The sequence below is a fragment of the Kryptolebias marmoratus genome, linkage group LG19, assembly GCF_001649575.2.
Source record: "Kryptolebias marmoratus isolate JLee-2015 linkage group LG19, ASM164957v2, whole genome shotgun sequence".
Taxonomy (NCBI): domain Eukaryota; kingdom Metazoa; phylum Chordata; class Actinopteri; order Cyprinodontiformes; family Rivulidae; genus Kryptolebias; species Kryptolebias marmoratus.
The window spans coordinates 4,082,711-4,104,109 of NC_051448.1; the positions used below are offsets into that span (position 1 = coordinate 4,082,711).

A 21,399-nucleotide genomic window follows, 5' to 3' on the forward strand; every position below is an offset into this window, starting at 1 on the left:
ATTTTGTTTCGTTTTTTTTTTTGTCTTTATTGAATTGCTGTTAATCTTGTGGTAAGAAACAAGCAGCCACTTAGGAGTTTTAACAAGTTTTCCAACACAACAAGAACCTACAAACACACACACAACCACTGAGCAGTCACAGTGCCGTCAACATAACAAAGAAATGTCCAATAATAAAATAACACTGTTTAATAAGTGACCATAGAAAAAAAGCACCAGTTTTTATGACTCTGTGGGTTTCAGCGGAGACTTTACTGCCTCCAAACGGTGCTCTCCATGCAATGTGGCACAGGTGGTTCCCGTTGGCACGTTTATTCCTCCAACAATAATAATAAAAAAAAAAAACATTTCTAAATATATATATAGTACTCAGACATGAAGACGTGATCATGAATCAATATAATACTGGTCAGCAGGAATGAGACATCAACAGGAGGTGAGAGGATCGATATTTGTTTTATTTTTTCAGCCTGTGCAGCTCAATCTTCCTGCTCTGTGCTGAAACGCTGCTCTAACGACAAACCTGCTTCTTCCTACGAATACAGAGGCAATCCAAACAGAAACCTGCTAATTTCTTTCAGTTTTATAAAATCCGCGGACTCATTTATTAAATCTTCTAATGGTAGTTAACGCTCATTTCTGCACAGAATTGTTCAGTGAACAAGCTGCCAGTGGTGGAAAAGTGTGACAGCAGAATATTGCACAGAATCAGCTGCTTTATTATGAGATAATCTAGTGTTTCTGCAGGATTTTAATTCAAATCTGGACTGTCTTTGTTCTGAAACAGAACCCAGCTGTGAGAGCACCTGCAAAACGTACATCCATCAATTATTTCTTGATTTTCGTCATCAGCAGAAACACTTTTACCAAAGTTTACAGATAATTTATACATTTTTAAAGGTAAAAAAAATCCCTACACGATAAAGCAGCACTGAAACATAAAGAGCGGTGCAGCTTTAACAGGATACAACTCATTTTCTGTGCACCGTTGCACAAGAACAAGAACAAAAAGGAGTCAGACGTGTTCCTCACACGTTTGAGTTATTAACAGACTCCAGCCAACTGATGGAAGATAAATTAGTTTCAGTTCTTTGTGAGTCAAAACTGATAAAACTGCAGCTCTGTTTCATTATTTCATCTGTAGGGTTTTAAACAAGTGATAGGTGAGAGACCTTACGAGCACCAAAACAAACAGGGAGAAATATTCATGTCGGATTTAAATCTTTTCAGAGCGTGTTTTGAAAAGCAGGTTTCTTGTGTTTATTGTTTTTACTCAGATGCCTCTAAGTAATCCCTCTGGAATGAGACGAAACTGCATTCTGCCTCTATTCATGTGAATGACAATAACCCTTATTGTTATAATCTGGGTTAGCAAAAAAACGAGACAAAAACATTCCCCCCCATCAACTCTACCGTGAACAAACACTTCACACACTGCCAGTCTAATCATGATAAAAACACCTACATTTAGCTCTTGTGGATTCATAACTAGGACAAAACTTACAATCCTAGAAAAACCCACATGTAGGATTTTAAAAACCCGACAGACCCCGCTGCAGCTCGGGGTGATCGGAGGATATGTTCAGTTAGAGGCAGTGAAAGTTTAAGGACAGTTGGAGTCAAATCTTCCTTTTTTTTTAAAGAGCAGAGTTGCGAGGTCGCACGGTGTCGAAGCAGTTGGATTTCATCACCACACAGCAACTGGTCGTCCTCCGGAAACAAAAAGCCCTCTCAGCGGCGCCAAGCGGAGCGGGTGGCTTAATCACAAACAGAACCCAAACACATCTTCACGAGAAACTAAAGCCGAGGCGTCTACAGTGCACTGTATGTTTGTTTGTGACACGTCTGAAAGATATTTCACAGAATCCACTAATTTTTTTTTTTTTAATAATTCAGTCAACATCACTTCAAACCATCAAAAACTGTACTGGTTTCGATCTCTCACAGGTTAGTTTGATTTTTCTGCCTAATCAGGTCAAAAGATTCATAATGAGCAGAGTTATTAGTACGATTAGCTTGAATTTGGTAAAACTGTTTAGGTTTACAAATGGCCCTTCATTTTTCTATAACTGATCAGGTTAAACCAATTTAACCGCAAAGTAGATTTTAAAAAGTCACTTTTGCAAACCAAAACCTATCCGACTCATGCTTGAATTTATTCTCTTTTTTTAACTCTGTTTCTGTGGTGGAAAATCAGTGCAGTTTTCCTGGTTGCTTGGAAATATAATGAAACACAGAGGCTCGGACAGGTGAAGCTCCGGCACCACCGATTACCAAATACCACTGGAGCGACCCCCGGGAGGGGCCAGGATCCGAGCGGAGGACCTCTTCGGGATGTGGTCGTCAACTTGAGACCCTAAAAGGAGAATCATTGAAATATAACAGCGTTACGGCACGAACAGGAAGATCCCGAGTGTTACTGTTTGCTCTAATCAACCTGAAAGAGTGAAGGAGGACTCGTGCAGGTCTCGGACTCCTCCCTGGTGAACCCGACCGCTGGGTTTGTTCGGTGATTCTCCATCTATGGGGCCCAAACCGAGCTCCTTCTTCATCGCGTTTGCAACCTTGGCCACGTCTCCGGAGTAAGGATCCCTGTCTACCTTTTTATAGGCCTGATTCTGAAACAGAAACAGGAGGGATAAATGACAAAAAGCTTTCCTCGTCAACACATCTTATAAAAACAGTTTTATTATCCAATAACTATAAAAACATTCTGAGTAAAGGGAGAAAAGTCAACACTGCTGCTCACATGAATCTAATATTATCTGTTAATGAGCGTTATAAAAATATCTGTGTAAATTCTTGCTGATATTTCATTGTTTTGTTTCTGCTAAAAGGTTTTACAGTTTAATAATTCATCTTCAGAGCACAGCTGAGCACAAATGTCCCTGTTTGCAGTTCCAGCCTGAAAGGATGAATTATGTGCAAAATAAAAACAGTTTGGTTGATAACACTCAGCGTAAGCTGCAAATAAAGACGACTTTATATAATTAAGTTAAAGGAGAACTCTTAAGCTGTAGTTAAAATAATAAGTTAGTAATATTAATAATCACATTCTACTTAGACTGGATATCCAAAATATAATTTTCTGCATTATTTGAAGCCAGAGTTACATCGAATTTTGCTTTTGAAACTACAGCAATTATTAGCTTTTATTCATAAATTGGAAATGTAATAATTCCCAAATCATTTAATTAGTTTTTTCCTATTTATCCTAAAAAGGGGTTTTGAGAAATAGTGTTTCTTATTGGATTTCCTGTAGCATTAAGATCCTGACTGATGTAGTTTACAGTTAATATTTTACAAGAAGTGAGTAAATGGTTTCAGATAACGAGCGTTACAATCTGTCTGACTTAAATAAAGTTTTCACCTTCAAATAACTGCGTATTGACCGTCTGTAAACTGAAGCAGAACCAGAACGACTCCAGCAGCAGGAAAACAGAGTCAGCGAACGTTTATGTAGACCTTAAATCCTCCGCGCCCTGTCAGACACACCCAGCTGAGTGTCTCTGCAGCAGTTAGCTGCCAGCTGACGCAGCAGAGGACAGCGTGTGTCCTGCCGTCCTGCCGTCCTGCCGCAGAGGCAGTCAGAGCCAACCCACCTTTTCTCGCTGGACCATCTTCTTATAGAGGAAGTCGGGGAAAGTGCGCTGCGGGTAGAACTTCCCGGATCCTTCGGCGCACATGAACACGCCATTCTCACACACCAAACGTCCTCGGCTGATGGTGACCAGAGGAACGCCGTGGCAGCGCATCCCTTCGTACAGGTTGAAGTCTCCTCCCTGCACCTGAGTGCTCACAGAGATCGTCCTGCACGCAAAGAAGAGGAAATGTTGCCCTGAATCGTGTAATAACGATCTACATGATGAGATACGAGGGTATACCTTGTCGCATCTGGGTCCCACACCACGACATCAGCGTCCGCTCCGGGGATAACACGTCCTTTACGTGGATACAGGTTGTAGATCTTTGCGGCGTTAGAGCTGGTCACGGCCACAAAACGGTTCTCATCCATTTTCCCTGTAACCTGCAGACATGATGCAAATGTAGAGAACAAAGATAACGCTGACATCTTAATATGGCTGCTTGCTTTAAGAACACATCATCCTTCATCTCTTGTGACTCAGCAGTAGTGTCTCAATAGAGGCGGCTCCATTAATGTGACTGTGACGCAAGCTAAAACTAAATGCAAATAAATTTTCATCCCGTCTTGTGTGTGTGGACGTACCACTCCCCTTTCCCAAATGACACTCATCCTGTCCTGGACTCCAGCCACTCCGTGAGGGATTTTAGTGAAATCTTCTTTGCCCAAAGCTCTCTGCTTGGTGAGAAACGGACGGTGCTCTGAAGCCACGACGCTCAGAGTGTCACTGCAAACAGAATAAAGCCGCTGCATCGACGTTCAACAAACAGAAACGCTGCAGACAGTAGCTGCTTTAATTTGCTATCATGAGTATTCTAATTAAAAACAGAGCAGCAGAGTGCTGACATATGCTTGCATACTTTCCCAGCAGGCCCATGAGGTAGCTGGGCGTGTTTGGGTCCAGGCGTAGAGGCGGGACGATGACGTGAGCGGCGGCGTGAGCCCAGTCCTGGTGGTAATACTGCATTCCGTTCAGCACAGCGTGAGCCACTGTGGTCTCTGCGTGGACCACCTTACCTGCACAGATAAAGACAGCGAGAGACAACTGTCTTATTGTCTTTGTTGTGGTTGTAGTTGCTGTTTGTTTTTGTGACTGGAGGAGTCACCCACCCTGCATCTTCGCTGCAGCGATCATGTCTCCAGCAGACGTACAGGACATGTTCACAATGTAGATGGGGCAGCGGGCCTGGAACCACAGACAAATTCAGTAACTCATTTAGTAATTAATTAATAACGGCACAGAGACAAAGTGATAACATCTGAAGTTTTTACCCGGTTGGCGATTGTGATGGCCCTGTGAGTAGCTTCAGACTCAAGCTGCGGCCAAAAACACATAAAATGAAAAGGTAAACATTAGTTTATCAAACCTTTAAGGTCAAGCCTAAAAGATTTATTCATACGTAGCACTTGATAAAAATAAATGTACATCATGTATAAAAGATCTACAGTTTACTTAACGTGATCAAGATTTTACAGAATTAGGTACAACGAACGTGTAAGAATAAAATATTTTCGCAGGGGTTTTTTTTTTGTACAAATTGGATCAGTTCATTCTAATGGTTGAAAAAAGTTAAATCTACAAGAGAAATAGTAATTGCTGCAAAGTGACCTCCTCTGGTCGGCTGATCTCTATTCCCTCTGGTCCACTGATGCCCAGCTCCAGAGCCTCTTTGGCTCCCTGAAAACACAGAAAACCATCGCTGAACTTCAGGTTGGTAAAAACCTTCCTTGATTTAGAAAGGAGGCTAGTTAATGGGAGGATTGGAACAGTCTTTTTTCTGTTCTAATGGACGTATGGATGAAGTCAGTCATGAAAAGTAGTTTCAAAGTTTGCTGAGCACCTCTGCCACCAGCTCTCCATTTTCAGCGTGGACGCGTGCAATGGCGCCGATGTCCTTGCAGGTCTGCAGCGTCTGATAGAGCTCCGAATCCCGAAGCATCATCAGGTCTTTGTAGGCCATGAACATCTGGAAGGAGTTCACTCCATGCTCCCTCACCAGGGTCTCCATCTCATTTCGGACCTGTTTGAAGGAGAAATCAGAGGTTGTGTGTTTTTGTAAAGCATTTATTCTTGCATTTTGGCAGCTGATGAAGTGCATTAGGCTGTATGAATGTGGTCAGAAAGATAAAGCTTGTGTGTGTGTGTGTGTGTGGATGTGCAGGGGTATGTTTGCCCGTGTTTGTTATATGGGGCATGAAATGAGCTTGGAAAGCAGCCGGAATGAGATCACACTGGATTTACGCTGCTGATTATCACGACCCTACAGGGGCGTTTGCCTCACAGAAAAATCAGTTTAAAACAATTAAACTGAAGTGAAAGAAAACCATAAAGTATGTGCTGTTACACTAAACAGCACAGACAGAGACATACACACACACCACAGTTTCAAGGAGCAAAATATGGACAAAAAAAAACTTTCTGCACAACAGTAGCTCTATATTTATCGACCAGCATCAGTTTTTCGCTGTGGCCTCCTGTGTTTCAGTTTTTGACTGAAAACACAATAAATCGTTTAGTTTTTTAATTAACTCCGTCTGTTTAAATGTTGTGTGACGAACATGAGCAGTTTATCTTTGCCAAACGCTGCATAAATCATCCAGATTACACAAAGTTCTGGATTAAGGTCAAAAATATTATCACTTTTTCAAAGGCTCCACCTCTGATGAACTGTTACTTAAAGATTATGAGCAAACAGGAAAACAAACTCAATCTGTTTGGTGAAAGTAAGATTATTTCTTATCAGACAAGCCAAAAAAAAATTCAATAACCAAGATGCCAATAATAAAAAAAATATATATTTTAGTAGCAGTAAGATGATTAGTCATCTGAGAGTAAATTATTCTGAAAATCTATCTTCATGAAGAAACACATTTAGATCTTTCTACAAGAGAATTGCATTTTTTATTGATTTTTATGCTTTAATAAACTATAACTTGAATATAGTTGAATTCAAGACAAAGCATTCCAAAAAGAATCTTGAATCAAAAAATGTCTGCTTGGAACTTTGTAATATTTTCCAGTAAAATCTACAAATGGAGCGAATCCCTTCCTGAATACCAACCAGAACTGATAAAACAAAAACGCAAACAAAGTCCAGGTTGTATTTTTACTGCATCGTGGCGCTATAAGAACAGCTTGATTGTAGAGAATGTGGCGTGCTGACATTAAACATTTGACTTGATGTAACAGGATGTGACACGTGCACACGTCCAGCAGATGATTCAGTGCAGACTCCGAGGCCAAAGGCTGAATACGGCAGGATAACTCACTGAGCATGTGCATTAACCCACTTCCTGCGGGTTTAATGTAGGTCAACGTGCATTAGAACCAGATAGGAAAAAGGTTGGGCTGCTTTATTCAGAAAACTGAGCTTTTTGAGTAAAAAGGCAAAGAATGTTTTAGTTCTGTTCATTCATTCATTCATTCATTCAACTACATCTGCCACCGCGCTGCAGTCGTTCCACATTCAGTCAACTAGTTCAGCAAACACTATTACTAGTAACACTTTTATCCCAACTAATGGCACTATTGCCTAACTAGTTGGAACAAAAGTCATAGTAGTCAGCCACTTTGCTGCACTAGTAATCAAAATATTCACTAGTCAAATAATGCAACATCATTTGGCCTTATTTGTTAACTAGTGCATCTAAAAATGTCAACTAGTCAACCAGTGTGTCTAAAATGTTGACTAGTTACCGAGTAAGGCCAGAAATATTTACTGGTCAATTAGTGAAAACGAATTTGGCCTTACTAGCTGACTAGTTAAAGCTCTTTCTAACCTTACTACTTAACTAGTGCACTTAAAATTGTGAACTAGTCAACTAGTGCACCTTAAATGTTTACCAGTAGATTAGTTACATTTACTGGTCAAATTTGGACTTATTAGTTGACTAGTTAAAGCGTTTTGTGGCCCTACTACTAAACTAGTGCACTTAAAAATGTCAACTAGTCCATCTGTGTGCCAAAAATGTTGACTAGTTAGCTGGTAATGCCCTAAACACCCACTAGTTGACTAGTTGAAGCTTCGTTAGCCTTATTTTTTTTTTAACTAGTGCCCCTTTAATCCTGTAGCTGTGAACATTTGATGCCAGTTAGGGTTGAAACAGGACAGCTAACGGAGCTTTCTTATTGGCCGTCCAGCTGCAGGTTTCATGTGGCTCATATCTGTCTGGCGGTGTTTTGCGACTCCGCCTACTTCTCGAGTCCCGACCGGGGCTTACCTTCGGCCCCCACCAGGTCACCCCAACGTGCAGAGCGTAGTCGCAGCACGCCTTGGCGTCTGCCAGAGCTCGACACTTCTCGTAGGCGTCCAGCAGGGAGCAGTGCTGCTCAGGCAGGACCAGAGCCATCACCATGGTGGTGCCGCCCATCAGAGCCGCCTGGATGAGGTGAGAGTGGGACAGGGGGTGAGGACGGGGGACAGAGGGGTGACAAAGGGCAGACAGACTGATTAGAAACGTGAACAATGATTCCAGTGTAAAGCACACAGACACTGTTTGTCCGGTGACAATAAAAGCTTTCTTATGAGCTGGTGCCTCATCATCAAACAGTCCTTTATTTACTGACTGCACACATCAGAAAACAACAAAGATAAGGTGGGGAAAGAAGAACAGCTCCTCATTGCAAATATCTTGATATTTACTGCAAAGATGCAAATTTACTTGACTACAAAATAAAACATGAATAAACTCTGAGTTTAGTCTAAAATGAACTTGAACAGCCCAGGTTCAAGCTGGAGAACAGACTGAAATAAAATAAAAATTCTCAGAAAACTGTAAAAAAAAACCTCAGTCGATCTAAACGTAACGCCTGGTTTTAAAGAATCTCAAAATACGCTGTAAAGATGTGAAAACGAGGTGAAGGAGAGTCAGAAAGAAGACGTGAACAGAGCGGCGTGTCCGACTTGTCCAAATGGTAAATGCTCCTTTGTGTAACCATGACAACAGATACTGGCTCAGCCGTTTCTGTCGCATGTCCCCACCCTTTTCCTCCTCCTCCTCATCTCTCCATCGAGTCCCTCACTCAGTGTCCTCTCAGTGAGGAATGACATAAAAATTGAATTGTAATCGTAACTGAGAAGTGAAACAAACAGATAAAATTAAATGTGGTCTGTTTCCGCCTCCTGCAACAGAGACTTCAGTGGTAATGAACCAGAATAAAACCAAGCTAAATTTAATCATTTCTGCACCAGTTTCATTCGTGTCACAGACGAGGCGGGACCTTCTGGTTTCAGGTGACAGCTCCAGCTGCCAATGAGCCTTCAGGTATCTCGTTACCATAGAAACCAGCCAGGAGGACGCGCGGCGTCAGCAGAGGAGACGTCGGCGTACACGGCCACGAAGGCTGTGGCGTCATTGATCACTGTCAGAGTATGCAAATGTGTGTGTGTGTGCATGGGAGCGTGAAAGATCGGGGATTGTGGGACTTGGGCTGTCTGCCTGCAGGGTCTAAATTAACATTTACTGCCAGTCTGCTTCTAAAAAAATAAAAAAAGCACAAATAGGGTGAGGAAGAGTAAAAAACAGGAGAGGAGCACAAAGAGAAAAACTCGGTGTGAGAATAAAAAACTATGTCTGATCGCTGAAATGTTTTTAAGCTGACAGGGTCCTGTTTGTAGGCAATATTTAAAACCTGTTATCACAGAAACATCCAAATTTAGACTTTTATAAATACGCCTCAAAGAGAATAAATACCAGGATCAGTGAGAAGCCTCTGCTAAATTAGTAAACTTACACTTTAAGATGAAACTTTTCTCTATTTTAAGTCTTTAACCCAGTTCTATCATTACAGAAAACATCTAAAAGATTCAAGACAAGATCAATCCAAACTTAACAAATATATCATATAAATGGCAAAAGGAAAGATGTGACGCAATGTTTGTATTTTATGTCAAATGATTACAGGAACCTCGTGTTGTAGGTCAGAGGTCAGTTTAAAACGCTTCGCTGACAAAAAAAGAAAAACGAGGAAAGAAATCCAAAAAGAGCTGAACTGAGAGAGGAAATCAAGGAAATGATGACAATCTGACCCTGAAATGTTTTTAAAAAAGAAGCATATTTACTGAAAGTGGCTGCAGGCGGGATATCAAGGAACGGAACGAGCAGGAAGTATGAAATAAACCAGAAAAACTACAGGAACGAAACCTGAACACTCGAGAAATAAAGATTTAACACAACAAGAAATTCACCAGGTGCTGAAGGAACACCTTAGGTTTTAACATCAGGTTGGTTTTGGGATTAAACACAGTTTCGAATGACAATAAAGTCCACAGAAAGTCATACAGTTTTAAAGGAGAATCCTGGGTTTGCCACGTAAAGGAACAAAAGTGAAATTATTTCATAATAATTTCCTTTTTGCTTTCCAGCCCATCCTGGATTAAAAACCGTATCAGAACAGACAGAACATGAAACATGACTGACTTTTACTGTTCTTATCACATGATAATGAAATTATTTGTATATTTATGTTGATTTTTTTGCAGCAGTGATGTTTATGTAAACATGTGGATTCAGAAAGGATTAAAGGTTAATTTGTTATTTTAGGACATTTATTAACCAAACACACTTCAGACTGTTATAACACAGAGCACTAAACCAGACACACAAACAGTGTTTAATATGAATGCCCCGCTCCGTTTAAGACCCCCAGCCTGTGAAAACAATCCCAGGAACACAGGGAGGGGATGAATGAATGAAAATGAGCGTCTGTCTGCTGGCATGACAGCAGGAAATAAAGCTGCAGCTGAATATTTATACAGCAGTTTGTTAAAAACAGGGAAGGCTCTGGATGTTCGCCTCAGGTAGACGGATTACCTCCGCTGCTCTCTGATCACCTCTAACACCTCCCCTTTCTCCTTCCTTCGTCTCTTCAAACTGCAGGTAAATAAAACGATCTCTGTGGCGCCTACCAGGACAGATGCTGCTCTGGAAATGTCAGGGCGATGTCCTGTTTCAGTAATCCTAAGGATGTATGGACTGAATAACAGTGACAGCTGATCAAATTTAACTATGTTTTAACTTATGGTGTTAATATTTCTACTACTAGCAATGATTCAGAGGGTTGATAAGCAACATAACATGAACCTGCACCTGAATGGAGCGCGGTGTGGGCAGTCCACGCCAAGTTACAAAAACTGGGAGGTGCAGGACAACGAATTGCAACACCACGCCAGATGAGGGACGGCGTGATTGCGTCACCTTCGCTCGATGTCCAGTGTGTATAAAGTAAAGTATGAACCTGACTTTATTTTGCCAGTCCTCACCTCTCTGCAGTCAGTCATCTTGGTTTGCTCCCTGCCTGGTTATTCGTACGCGCCTCAAGCTTTTGATTTCTTTCGCATTTCCTTCCCCATTAGTTTTTGTTTCACATTAAATCCTCTTTTATTTATCGAGTCCTCAAGTATGTCTGCATCCTTGGGTCCTTTACTATTAAACCTGACAGGAACAAGTTAAAAGTTTTTTTTTTAGCTTTTCACTTACATCCCAACAAATAAAATGTAAGCCATTAAATGCAAATAAAGGCATAAAGATCCGTAGATGTGCATTTTATTCTGTGCATTCTTCTATCAGCCTTTAAAAGCCCCTGAAATTTGTGCATTTGTGACCTTGTGTGTGTTCGGGTTAACCATTAAACACTGTTATAGAAACTGTCCTCCTGCACAGAGGGGGTGGACGGGTGGAAGGAAAACTTGGGGGCAGATTGTTACAAAGCATTCGGGGGGGAGGGAAGAGGATGCAGAGGGAAACAGTTTTGGGGGTTCATCAGGAATGCACGAGCCGTAGCCATGGTAACACGGCCAGCGTAGGGATGACACAATGCCGCCGCGGTCATGTGTGCTTTTCCTCTCCCATACAGGAGCAGGGGGTTAGTTGCCATGGCAGCGAGGGCGGCGGGTAAGATGGCTGGGGGGAGGCTGGCGTTCAGACAATTCAGTTTTCCTCAAACTCCTCTCAACACACTTCGGTTTGAGCTAAATGAATCCCAGGCTTCGATTCGCTCAGCGACAGCAGATTTCCCTGCAATGATGCACCACCGGTGTGTCAAAGATTAAAGATACAGACGGGTTTTAAATTCATGGTGATGGTTTATTTGGCCACAACTCTGATGCAACCTGAAATATCTTAATAATCTCTGGATAGATTGATGTAGAATTTAGTACAAATACTCCTTAGTCACACATTTAAACCTCAAAATTTAACTTAAAGCTTTAAAAATGAACGGAAATGGTGTAAAATTAGTTGAAATAACATGATGTGTGTATGAAACCGTAGGCCTCTTTAAATGAAACATACACTGAGACTTTGCCTCGGGTAACAAATAATAAATGTTAGACGAGATCAACACAAAGAGGCCAAAACATCCTCCAAAAAACACGAACAATGCTGTGGGCAATAATTAGGCTTCTCTTCTCTGAATTTTAAAATCTCCAACTTATTAAATCTTCATCTTTCCCCCTGAGTCTTAGACGACTAGTGCAAAACATTAACCACCATGGAAATAAACTAACAAATCAGCACAAAGGAAATCTTTTAGGTGTGTGTAATTGTTTTTACTGTAATGATGGGGACCTAAAGCTGACCAGACTTCACTCATGTGGCCCAAACTGCAGCCCTCAGGCAGACAAAGGGAATTTTAAAGTTCAAACATGGTTTTAGTGTTAAAGGATAAGAGTTCATGATGTTGGAAAACAGGTAATAAAACCTAAAATAACTCAAATCAGGGGTGAATGTTTGAGTAAAGAAAAGACAAAGACGGTAAGACAGTATGAGCTGTTTCTGCAAAGTCCCTGCAAAGATAGAGAGACACAACATGCGTGTGTGTGTGTGTGTGTGTGTGTGTACCTTGGTGCCACTGTAGAAGTCGTCCTGAATGCTGGCGTTCATGAATGTTTGCTGCAGATGCACGCAGGTGTCGATTCCTCCAGGTAACACCAGCTTCCCGGAGGCATCGATCACCTTGGCCCCACCGGGTATCATCAGTTCCTTCCCGACCTGACACACAACACAAACGCACAATTTCAACAACGTAACCCACGTGTGTCGCAGCATAATACAAAAGTGAACTAATCTTTAGCCCATTTATAGTTTTCACATGGATCTGTGGCGATGAATGAAGGTTGAGCAGCTTTGTGTGGTACGTTAAAACAACAGGAATCTACCCGCTTCTCCTTTCTGGGTCGAAGGGAGCTGGGCACGAGGCAGGGGACACCGTGGACATGTCTCCAGTCCATCACAGGGACACATAGAGCCAAACAACCATTCACCCTCTCACTCATACCTGGGGACAATTTTAGAGTTACCAATTACCCAACATGAATGTTTTTGATCAGGGAGAACGTAAACTCCACCCAGAAAGGACCCAGGTCGGGAAGCGATCCGGTGACCTTGCTGTGAGGGGACAGCTCTAACCACTGCACCACCATGCCACACCGTTACTAATATGATGGAGGTAAAATGCCTCCTTTCCATGGCATCATTCTTAGATCCTGGGAATGAAAACGGTGTAAAATCTGATTAAATAAAATATTACACAGAAGTGTGTAAATCCTGCAACAAACAAACCAACCATGTCTTCTTAAATGCAACTTAAAAACATCTTTTTGGGCTCAGTTCATTAATATTCATAACATTTCTTTTGTTTTTGGTACAGTGTGTTTTAAAACACAATAAATGTTCGTATAAGTTGGAACTGAAGGCCTTCTGTTAAAACTTGTGTGTAACATTGGTGTTGAGCTCCTGTTTCAGTACGAGCTCGGCCAAGTCGTCCATGTTTCTGAGTAAAATGGAGCCTCTTTAAATAAACCGATGGTTATCACCATGACAACATCCTGCGAGCTAATTATAGTGTTCGCAATCAGTGTTATAGAGTTCACTGAGTGGTTAAATCTTTTTCAAACGTAGTGTTGTGAGATGTGAGTCCTTCCAGCGGCTGAGGATACGCCAGACAGTGAGAGAATTTCCAAGGAATTCGGAGCCGTGCGAGCGTCGTAATGCGTTCACCTGCTGTATGATGCCGTTCTCGATGTAAACATCTGCTTCCTGTGTGAAGTCATCGTTCACCACCTTTCCTCCTTTAATAAGGATACGCATAGCCCCCATGTTAGCAGCCATAGTCCTACAGGAGAAAAGATGTAAAAAAAAATCAATGTTAAAGACAAACACAGAAGCATTAACACGGTTGTTTCTTCAAGTTTTTAGAGCAAACTCGTTTCACTGTGAAGTAAATTAAATGTTCTCATTTGAATTAAATACCACGAACTTTACCAAGACTTATCCGGTTAAGGCACAACGTGGAGCTTTAAATCCAAAAGGTGTGTGAAGAGAGACGATCACAACTAGTCGGAATAAAAACCGTTGTAGGTCTAAAACGCTGACATACTGGACTGAAGCCACAAAAACAAAATATAAGGAGGAAAATATTTAAAGCCTTAAAAAGGACAGGACCCTCAAATGCCCAACCATGTTTAAGCATTTTATTTTTTTTGTGCAATACTCACTACAACAAATCTAAAGCACTAATAATAACTAATATTGTTAATTTCTACTTCATTGACTAAGAGTTTGAGAACAAAATGCCTTCCTGGATGTTTAGGCTTCTTGATAAAGTTGAAGTGATCTTGCAGAAGCATGCATGAAGCAGAGTTGAAGAAGCACGTTTTGAGCTACACATCCAGACTCTTCTAGTCGAATAACGGCATCAGGAACAGTTCTTCTGTGTTTCCTGCACGGATGGCTGCACGCAGGGTGTTTGATGGCGGGACACAATGGCCTCCCAGTTACACAGAAACAACACAAAGAGGCGGAGGAGGAAAAAAAAAAGAGGAAGGAGAGGAGAGAGGGGACAGAATGATGACAAGAGAAAATATCTGGAGCCTGAAATCTGAACTCCGACAAGACATGATGAGAGAATAAAGAATCTATTTATATAAAAAAAAATACCAAAAATGATGGGAAGTTTCTTCATTAAACTGAATTTCAAGCTGATCAGCTTAAAAAAGAAAAGAATAAGTAAATATTCAGGTATTCTATGAAATTCAGTGAAAGTTAGTGACATCAACAGCTACTGCTCCTAACGCTAAAAGGCAAGTCAAGCAACGAGCTTCTGTGGTTCTTTAAATATACGGTAAAGATCCAACGACTGAGTGTTTTAAACCACACAGGAATAATCTGGACTCAGATCAGACTCCAACTGACTGCGGGATAAATGAGGGGGGAAAATAAAATAAATTAATCTGCAGAAGAAAACGTGACAAAGAATATGAGATGAGAACTAAAGCAATGCCCTGAGGGCCAAACAGGCAGAATAAAATATTGTTGTTGTTGTTTTCTGGAGAACTGGAGCGCTTTTAAAGGAAAAATAGGCAACACACACAAACATTAACGCACATATTTGACAACTATTATGGCTTTAACAAAATAAAGCAATAATTGCATGACTTTAAAAGGACTTTTCAGGGGTCACCACAGTGAGTCCTCCTCCATCAAACTCCGTCTTCTGCGTCCTCTGTCCTCCATGTCCTCTCTAACTGCATCCATATACGTCCTCTTTGTCTCTAACATCCTTCTGTCCCTCCTCTGCACATGTCCAAACCATCTCAGTCTGTCCTCTTTGTCTCTAACATCCTTCTGTCCCTCCTCTGCACATGTCCAAACCATCTCAGTCTGTCCTCTCTAACTTTATCTCCCAGTCCTTCAACCTGTGCTGGAGCTCTGATGTCCTCATTCCTAATCCTGTCCATCCTCGTCCCACCCAAGGAGAACCTCAACATCTTCAGCTCTGACACTTCCTGTTCTGTCTCCAAACCAAACAACATGGCTGCTCTCACCTCTGTCTGTAAACCTTTCCTTTGACCTTTGCCCTTTGCTGCCACCCTATTGTCACAAATCACTCCTAAAACCTTTCTCCATCCTGCCTGGACTCTCTTCTTCACCTCTTTACACCCGTTTTCCTGGACAGTGGACCATAAGTCCTTGAAGTCCTGCACCTTTGTGACCTCTGACCCTGTGGCCACCATCGGCTGACTAAAATCCCTCTGTTGATCAGCATCTATCTCTGATACAGCCTAATAAGTGATACAGTCTAACACAGCTGTCCTCCTGAGTCTTCATATGAAAACACAAGTGATGAACTTGTGGAGATCTTCAGGCTCCAAAGTAAAATCTCTAGAAGAACGCAGAGTCTTTTTCACCTCTAAAATGCAATCTCATTTTAACACTTTACGGCTTCACTAACTGCAAATTTAATGTCTTGTTTCCATTTAATTTATTACATTTTGATCACACTCCTTTTGTGCAGACAAAAAAAATGAAATATGAAATAGTGAAGCTTTTAGCAGCTGAGACAGAAGAAAGTGACGTTTAAATCGGGTTTGGTCTTTTTTAACTTGAATGTTGTCTCTGAGACGGGGGAGTAAAACGCTGACTTCACAGGATGGAGGTTTGTGTGTTTGTGAGCACTTTAAAGCCAGAGGAAATTAAAGTCGACTTATATAATTGACACAAAAACACACAGCTCCGGAGCTGTTTCAGGGAGAGATTAACCTCTTAGAGCCAGCTGATGGATTTAGGTTTTCTTCAACGCAGAAAACAAACATCCTTGAGCTTGAACTTTAAATACTGATGGGCTGTACTCAGACGTCCACACAGAGCCTCACATCCATACTAGGGCCCCCGTGAACTCTGACCCCCGTGAACTCTGACCCCTGTGAACTGACAGCCAATCAGCAGCTTTAAGAGACTGCAGAATATTTACCAACATACAGAAAGTTGATCTTTCTGAACTACAAGCAAAAACAAACAGATATATTTCACATCATGCCTGTTTTTATTATTAATTTTTTAAAATTTATTTTAGTGGATGTTTTGGGTCTTTGAGTCAACTTGAAGAGATTTGAAATAAAAAATAAACAAAAACAGAAACATGAAGCAACTTGAGAAGAAATAAGACTGATTTTTGAAATTTGAGGGATTATGCAGCAAAAGTTGACACCTTTGTAATGTTTCATGAGGAAAAATGTTATCCGGTTTGGAAAGTTTAATGAGTTTTCCTTCTGTCGCGCTCACTTCTGCATCTTTTACTCGGTCTGTTGGACAATGTCTCGGTCCGGGCTGGAGTCAGAGACTTTTAAAACAAGATGGCAGGGCGGAGATGGTTGTGTAGCTTTAAGAGTACCAGCTGATAACACTGTCATTAGGTTTTAAATACAGTAATGTAGGAAAGATAATAAATGACACATAATTAGTTCTAAATTAGTTCTTTATCTTCTGGAAGATTCCTCTCCAGAAGATAAAGATAAACTCAATCAAAAAGCTGCTTTTCTGAAAAGCCATCCAAATTTAATTTGCGTGTAATCTTTCGTGGATTTATTAGACTGCACCGAACAAACAATTAATGCGTGTTTGCTTTTTCTGCAGCATCTCAGCAGATTTAACGGACAGACACACACACACATGGGTGTGTACAGCAGGTTCAAAAGGACTCCAATACCTTATCGACACAATTTAGAAACCTTATAAACAGAGAGACCCACCCTGACTGTTCTGCTCCCTGCATGCAGCTTTTTAACGGGGTGTTAATGAATAATAAACGAGGAGCTGGAAGGAGCGTCACATCACCCCATCTCACACACCGACTCATCGCTCGGGTCAAACCAAACACACAAAACACAGCTTCAAACACCGCATACCAATAAACCCAACCGCCAAACCGAAAATAAGCAAACTGTGCAGAAAATCACTCCCTGTAACTGTTTCTGATTGTGCTTGCTCTGATGAAACTCCCACAAGAAGTCATGTTTCGATGCTTTTTAAGAGCTGGTTTTTTGCTTCTATGTCATACAAGTTTAAAAAATTAGTCAATAACTATTTGTAGTCAGATCTGTCTGACTGTTAGTAAAATATCTCATGAACCACTACACACTCATGTCAGAATGTCACATGAAATCATTTCAAATCATCTGAGGTACAGAGTGTATTAAATGGTCCATATAAATAAAGCTGTCTCACCTATAAAACATTTCTGTATGTTTTATGTTTATTCTAATTCAGCTGCCGTCAGTTTAGATGTTAGAGGCATGAAGTGCAGTCAGAAAACCAACAGAAAGCAGGAAATAAATAAATAGATAAAAATAAAACATAAACAGAAAAAAACCTCTGGTGTGCAATCAGGGAAATTAGAAATGATTATAAATATATTGTTACTATATTGTTTATATTTGATAAAGTAGCTGCTGACATCCTCAGATGTCTGCTTCTGCAGCTGTGCAAGCTGTGTGTGTGTGTGTGTGTGTGGGTGTGAAAGGAGGAGACAGCTGCTGACTCCTGCTTGATCTGGGTGTAGTAACCGCCATGGGGATGGACGATGTGCACGGTGCATTTGTGTGTCACAGTCAATATATGTGAGCCATGAGTGTGTGTGTGTGTGTGTGCATTGGGGTGTGTATGTGTGTGTGTGTGTCTGCAGTTATTTTAAAAGCCAGAACAGACAAGCATCAAACAAATTTACAGACTGTTGGAGATAAAAATAGACGTAAACCACACACACACCCACTAACACACACGCAGAAACACACACAGGGATGTTCTGTGAATGATGTTTGGTGCTGGGGGAAGTATGGATGAATATGCAATTAGTGACACACACACACACACACACACACACACACACACACACACACCTAAACATACCTATGTTTCACCAGCAGCTGCAGAAACAACGTGATCACTCGTTTGACCACGAGGGCTTTTATCACACAGTGGGAGAGTAAATAATATCTTCATTTGTTTTAAACTTGCCCTGATGATGGACCTGTGCTCCTGTGCTTTGACAGGAATAACTCAGCAGTTCCAGGGCTGCTGCTCTAAAGGTAAACAGGTGTGCAGAGCAAAGACCTGCTCAGGCAGAAACCAATCGGACCAAACCAAAGGTTGGCTGCAAAACCATCAAAAAGTTAAACGTTTTACCATGTAAAGATAATGTTATACTAAGAGGCAACACTGCAGATCGAAGTTACAGCCATGATGTTAAAGATTATTTAACGTTTTATAGCAAGAAATGATCCAGAAAACATACAACCCCTGGCAAACAAATATGGAATCACTCAACTCAGAGGAAAAATCAGTCTGTAATTTGCATTTCTGAAACAAACACCTGGATCAAATTAAATCTGTTTATTATTCTTTAGTCAAAAAAGAGCTCTGACTGACACGAATCGTGGCTCCAACAGGAGAGAAATGGAGGAGAAATGCTGCAGAAGATGTTGGTTGTTCCCAGCCAGCTGTGTCTAACATCTGGGCCAGGTACGAACAAAATGGGAAAGCTGTAAAACAGATAAACACCGGTCGACCAAGGAAGACGTCAAGGGGTCAAGATAGAAAACTTAGATCCTTGGAAACATAAAATTAAAGAAATGAGAAATGAGCGGGCGGAAAGTGGAGTCGACGTCTCTAAGAAATCCCTTCAAAGGAAAGGGATTCACAAACAGAAAAGCCAAATAAAAGCCATCATTACCAGAAAAACAGACGTTTCTACAGTCATGACGATTTGGGCTGCGTTTCAGGGAAAAGGAAGTCTTTACATCTTTAAAGTCTACGTTGAAATTTTGGACACTTTTCTGACCCCATCAGTGATGATAATGGATCACGCCACAGGGCAAAGGACGTGAAAACCTTCCTTCAAGACAGACATATAACATCCATGGCATGGCTCGCAAATAGTACTGTACTTATATAGCGCCTTTCTATCCAACCGGGCCGCTCAGAGCGCTTTACAACACAGTCTGTCCTCATTTCTCCACTCCCATTATCTACTACATCTCTACAGAGCCAATCTGAATAAATCAGTCTATAATCAGTAATCAGTGCTTTAGATTACATTCATACACTGATTGAGAGGGGTTCAGCGTCTCGCCCAGGGACACTTCAATATGTGGCACACAGGTGGAATGGTGGAATCGAACCCCCAGCTGTCTCGTTAGACGACCGCTCCATCAACCTGCAAAGCTGACCTGGAAACAGCAACGAGTTGGAGCACTGCTTGACATGAGTCGGGTCCACGCCTCAGAGATTTAAAATTGTTGTAAAAGCCAGAGGTGGTGCAAAGCAGTAGTAATCGTGATTCCATATTTTATTCCTTGATCTGAAAAATCAATCGATCTGTACCCGTCTACAGCAGTTATATGTATTTCCTTTTTTTACTGTTTTCTAATGGCACAAGAAAAGAAGGCTTTATTTATTTGTTTATACAAAATTAAACAGAAAGAACATCCTCCTAGAGAGGTGATTCCACATTTTTCTTGCCAGTGGGGGTTGTATGCATTCCTGATGGAGCACACCACATGCAGAGCAATTAATTAGGATGTTTTTTTAATGTGTTTAATTCATTGTTCTGCACCTGGAAGAGTCTCACATCCATGCAAAGAGCTCAGCATCCTTCACACCCTGCAGGTAAATCACCACAGATCCGCACAATGCTGGATCTTCGCCATCATCTTCACCGTGACTACACGTATTTTGGCAAAATAAAAAAAGGAAAAAATAAGATAGCAGAGAAACAATGACTGTCTTATGTAAGATGCAACACACAGCCCCTTTAAAAACAGCGACAAACACGCACACGATCGCGCATTTTTAGACGCACTCCATCGCATCTCGCCCACATTTCCGAAGGCTGACAGCCTCCCGTTTGCACTTCAATTCATTCATTTTGGCCTCCTACAATAAAAAAAAAAACAAAGGTTGGCCGTACGTGTTTATTAATTAAAGGTGTCAGCCGGTAAATATAAAAAAATAAGCAACAAACCTGACATGAATCTGAATCGAGGGAGGGAAATTTAACGGTTAGCTAGCTACACGAACGTAGCCATCATAAACGTTTAATGGGCAATTTATTCATATAAAATATAATTCCTGCGGTAAAATCCAACTATTTTAAGGACAATTGTCTAATAACAATAAAACATACGCAGTGACATCGTAATTTATAGCTTTCCCCACCTCTTTTTTTGTGTTTTTTCGTCACCTTTTTTATGGATTCCTCCTCCGCCGGAGCTTCTGTCAGTTACCGAGCAGCAGCCGAGTGCGCGAGGACAGCTGGCACAGCGCGAGCCGCAGATGCTTCTCGGCTGACTGTCCGGCTGCAGCCAATCAGATGCATCTCGAACCGGAGCAACAGAAGGGCGGGCCAATCAGAGCGAAGATGGCCATGAAGGCAGGATCTTGTCGCTCAGATGGAAAAAAAAGGGGCGTGACTCGCCGGCAGTCCATGTTGCATTCAAATGCTTTTTGGAACTATATTGATTGACACCCAATATTTACTGATATTTTTTGATAAAACCAATAAATGAAAACACAAAACAGATTAAACTGAACTGAATCAAATGGTGCAGTTTGAAAGAGTTTACTCCTGTAGTTTCCCAGATACAATATATTGCCAAAAGTATTCACTCGCCTCCCTTCACACATAAACCTGAGTTCATCCCATTCTTCATCCACAGGGTTTAATCTGATGTTGGCCCACTCTGCTTCTATAACAGCTTCAGCTCTTCTGGGAAGGTTTTCCACAGGTTTAGGAGATTTTATGGGAATGTTGGACCATTCTTCAAAAAGCCCATTCTTTCACTAGTGGTTGTAGAAGCAGTCTGCACGCCTAGATGCTTGATTTTATTCACCTGTGGCCGTGGCAGTGATTGGAACACCCGAGTTTAATGATTTCATTTAGGCAATATATCCATATATTCATAGACAATTCTGAAATGCGG

At 41.2% G+C, this 21,399-nt stretch overlaps 1 protein-coding gene across 2 annotated transcripts; it reads right to left on the reverse strand.

Moving 5' to 3' along the window:
• Nucleotides 1–11: 11 nt before the first annotated feature.
• Nucleotides 12–20,759, reverse strand: LOC108233498 (dihydropyrimidinase-related protein 5). Of its 2 annotated transcripts, none has more exons than XM_017412026.3 (14): nucleotides 20,661–20,759; nucleotides 13,643–13,757; nucleotides 12,485–12,634; nucleotides 7,865–8,023; nucleotides 5,485–5,664; nucleotides 5,253–5,321; nucleotides 4,916–4,960; nucleotides 4,754–4,829; nucleotides 4,504–4,660; nucleotides 4,229–4,370; nucleotides 3,885–4,027; nucleotides 3,603–3,810; nucleotides 2,438–2,618; nucleotides 12–2,356 (listed from the first exon to the last, which is right to left on the reverse strand). In XM_017412026.3, the coding sequence occupies exons 2-14, from the start codon at nucleotides 13,751–13,753 to the stop codon at nucleotides 2,271–2,273; spliced, it is 1,707 nt and encodes a 568-aa protein (XP_017267515.1). In that variant the 5' UTR covers nucleotides 13,754–13,757; nucleotides 20,661–20,759; the 3' UTR covers nucleotides 12–2,270. The 2 variants fall into 2 exon arrangements, with proteins under 2 accessions (XP_017267515.1, XP_017267516.1); XM_017412027.3 differs by having other exon boundaries at nucleotides 20,636–20,734.
• Nucleotides 20,760–21,399: the final 640 nt, after the last annotated feature.

Excerpts from the sequence above, each read along its gene's own strand:
- LOC108233498 (XM_017412026.3), bottom strand. The coding sequence starts at position 13,753 with ATGGCTGCTAACATGGGGGCTATGCGTATCCTTATTAAAGGAGGAAAG. Across the intron at positions 4,961-5,252 it reads AGATCAGCCGACCAGAGGAG|CTTGAGTCTGAAGCTACTCA; the intron begins GTCACTTTGCAG and ends TTTTGGCCGCAG. Across the intron at positions 4,028-4,228 it reads TCATTTGGGAAAGGGGAGTG|GTTACAGGGAAAATGGATGA; the intron begins GTACGTCCACAC and ends TCATGTCTGCAG.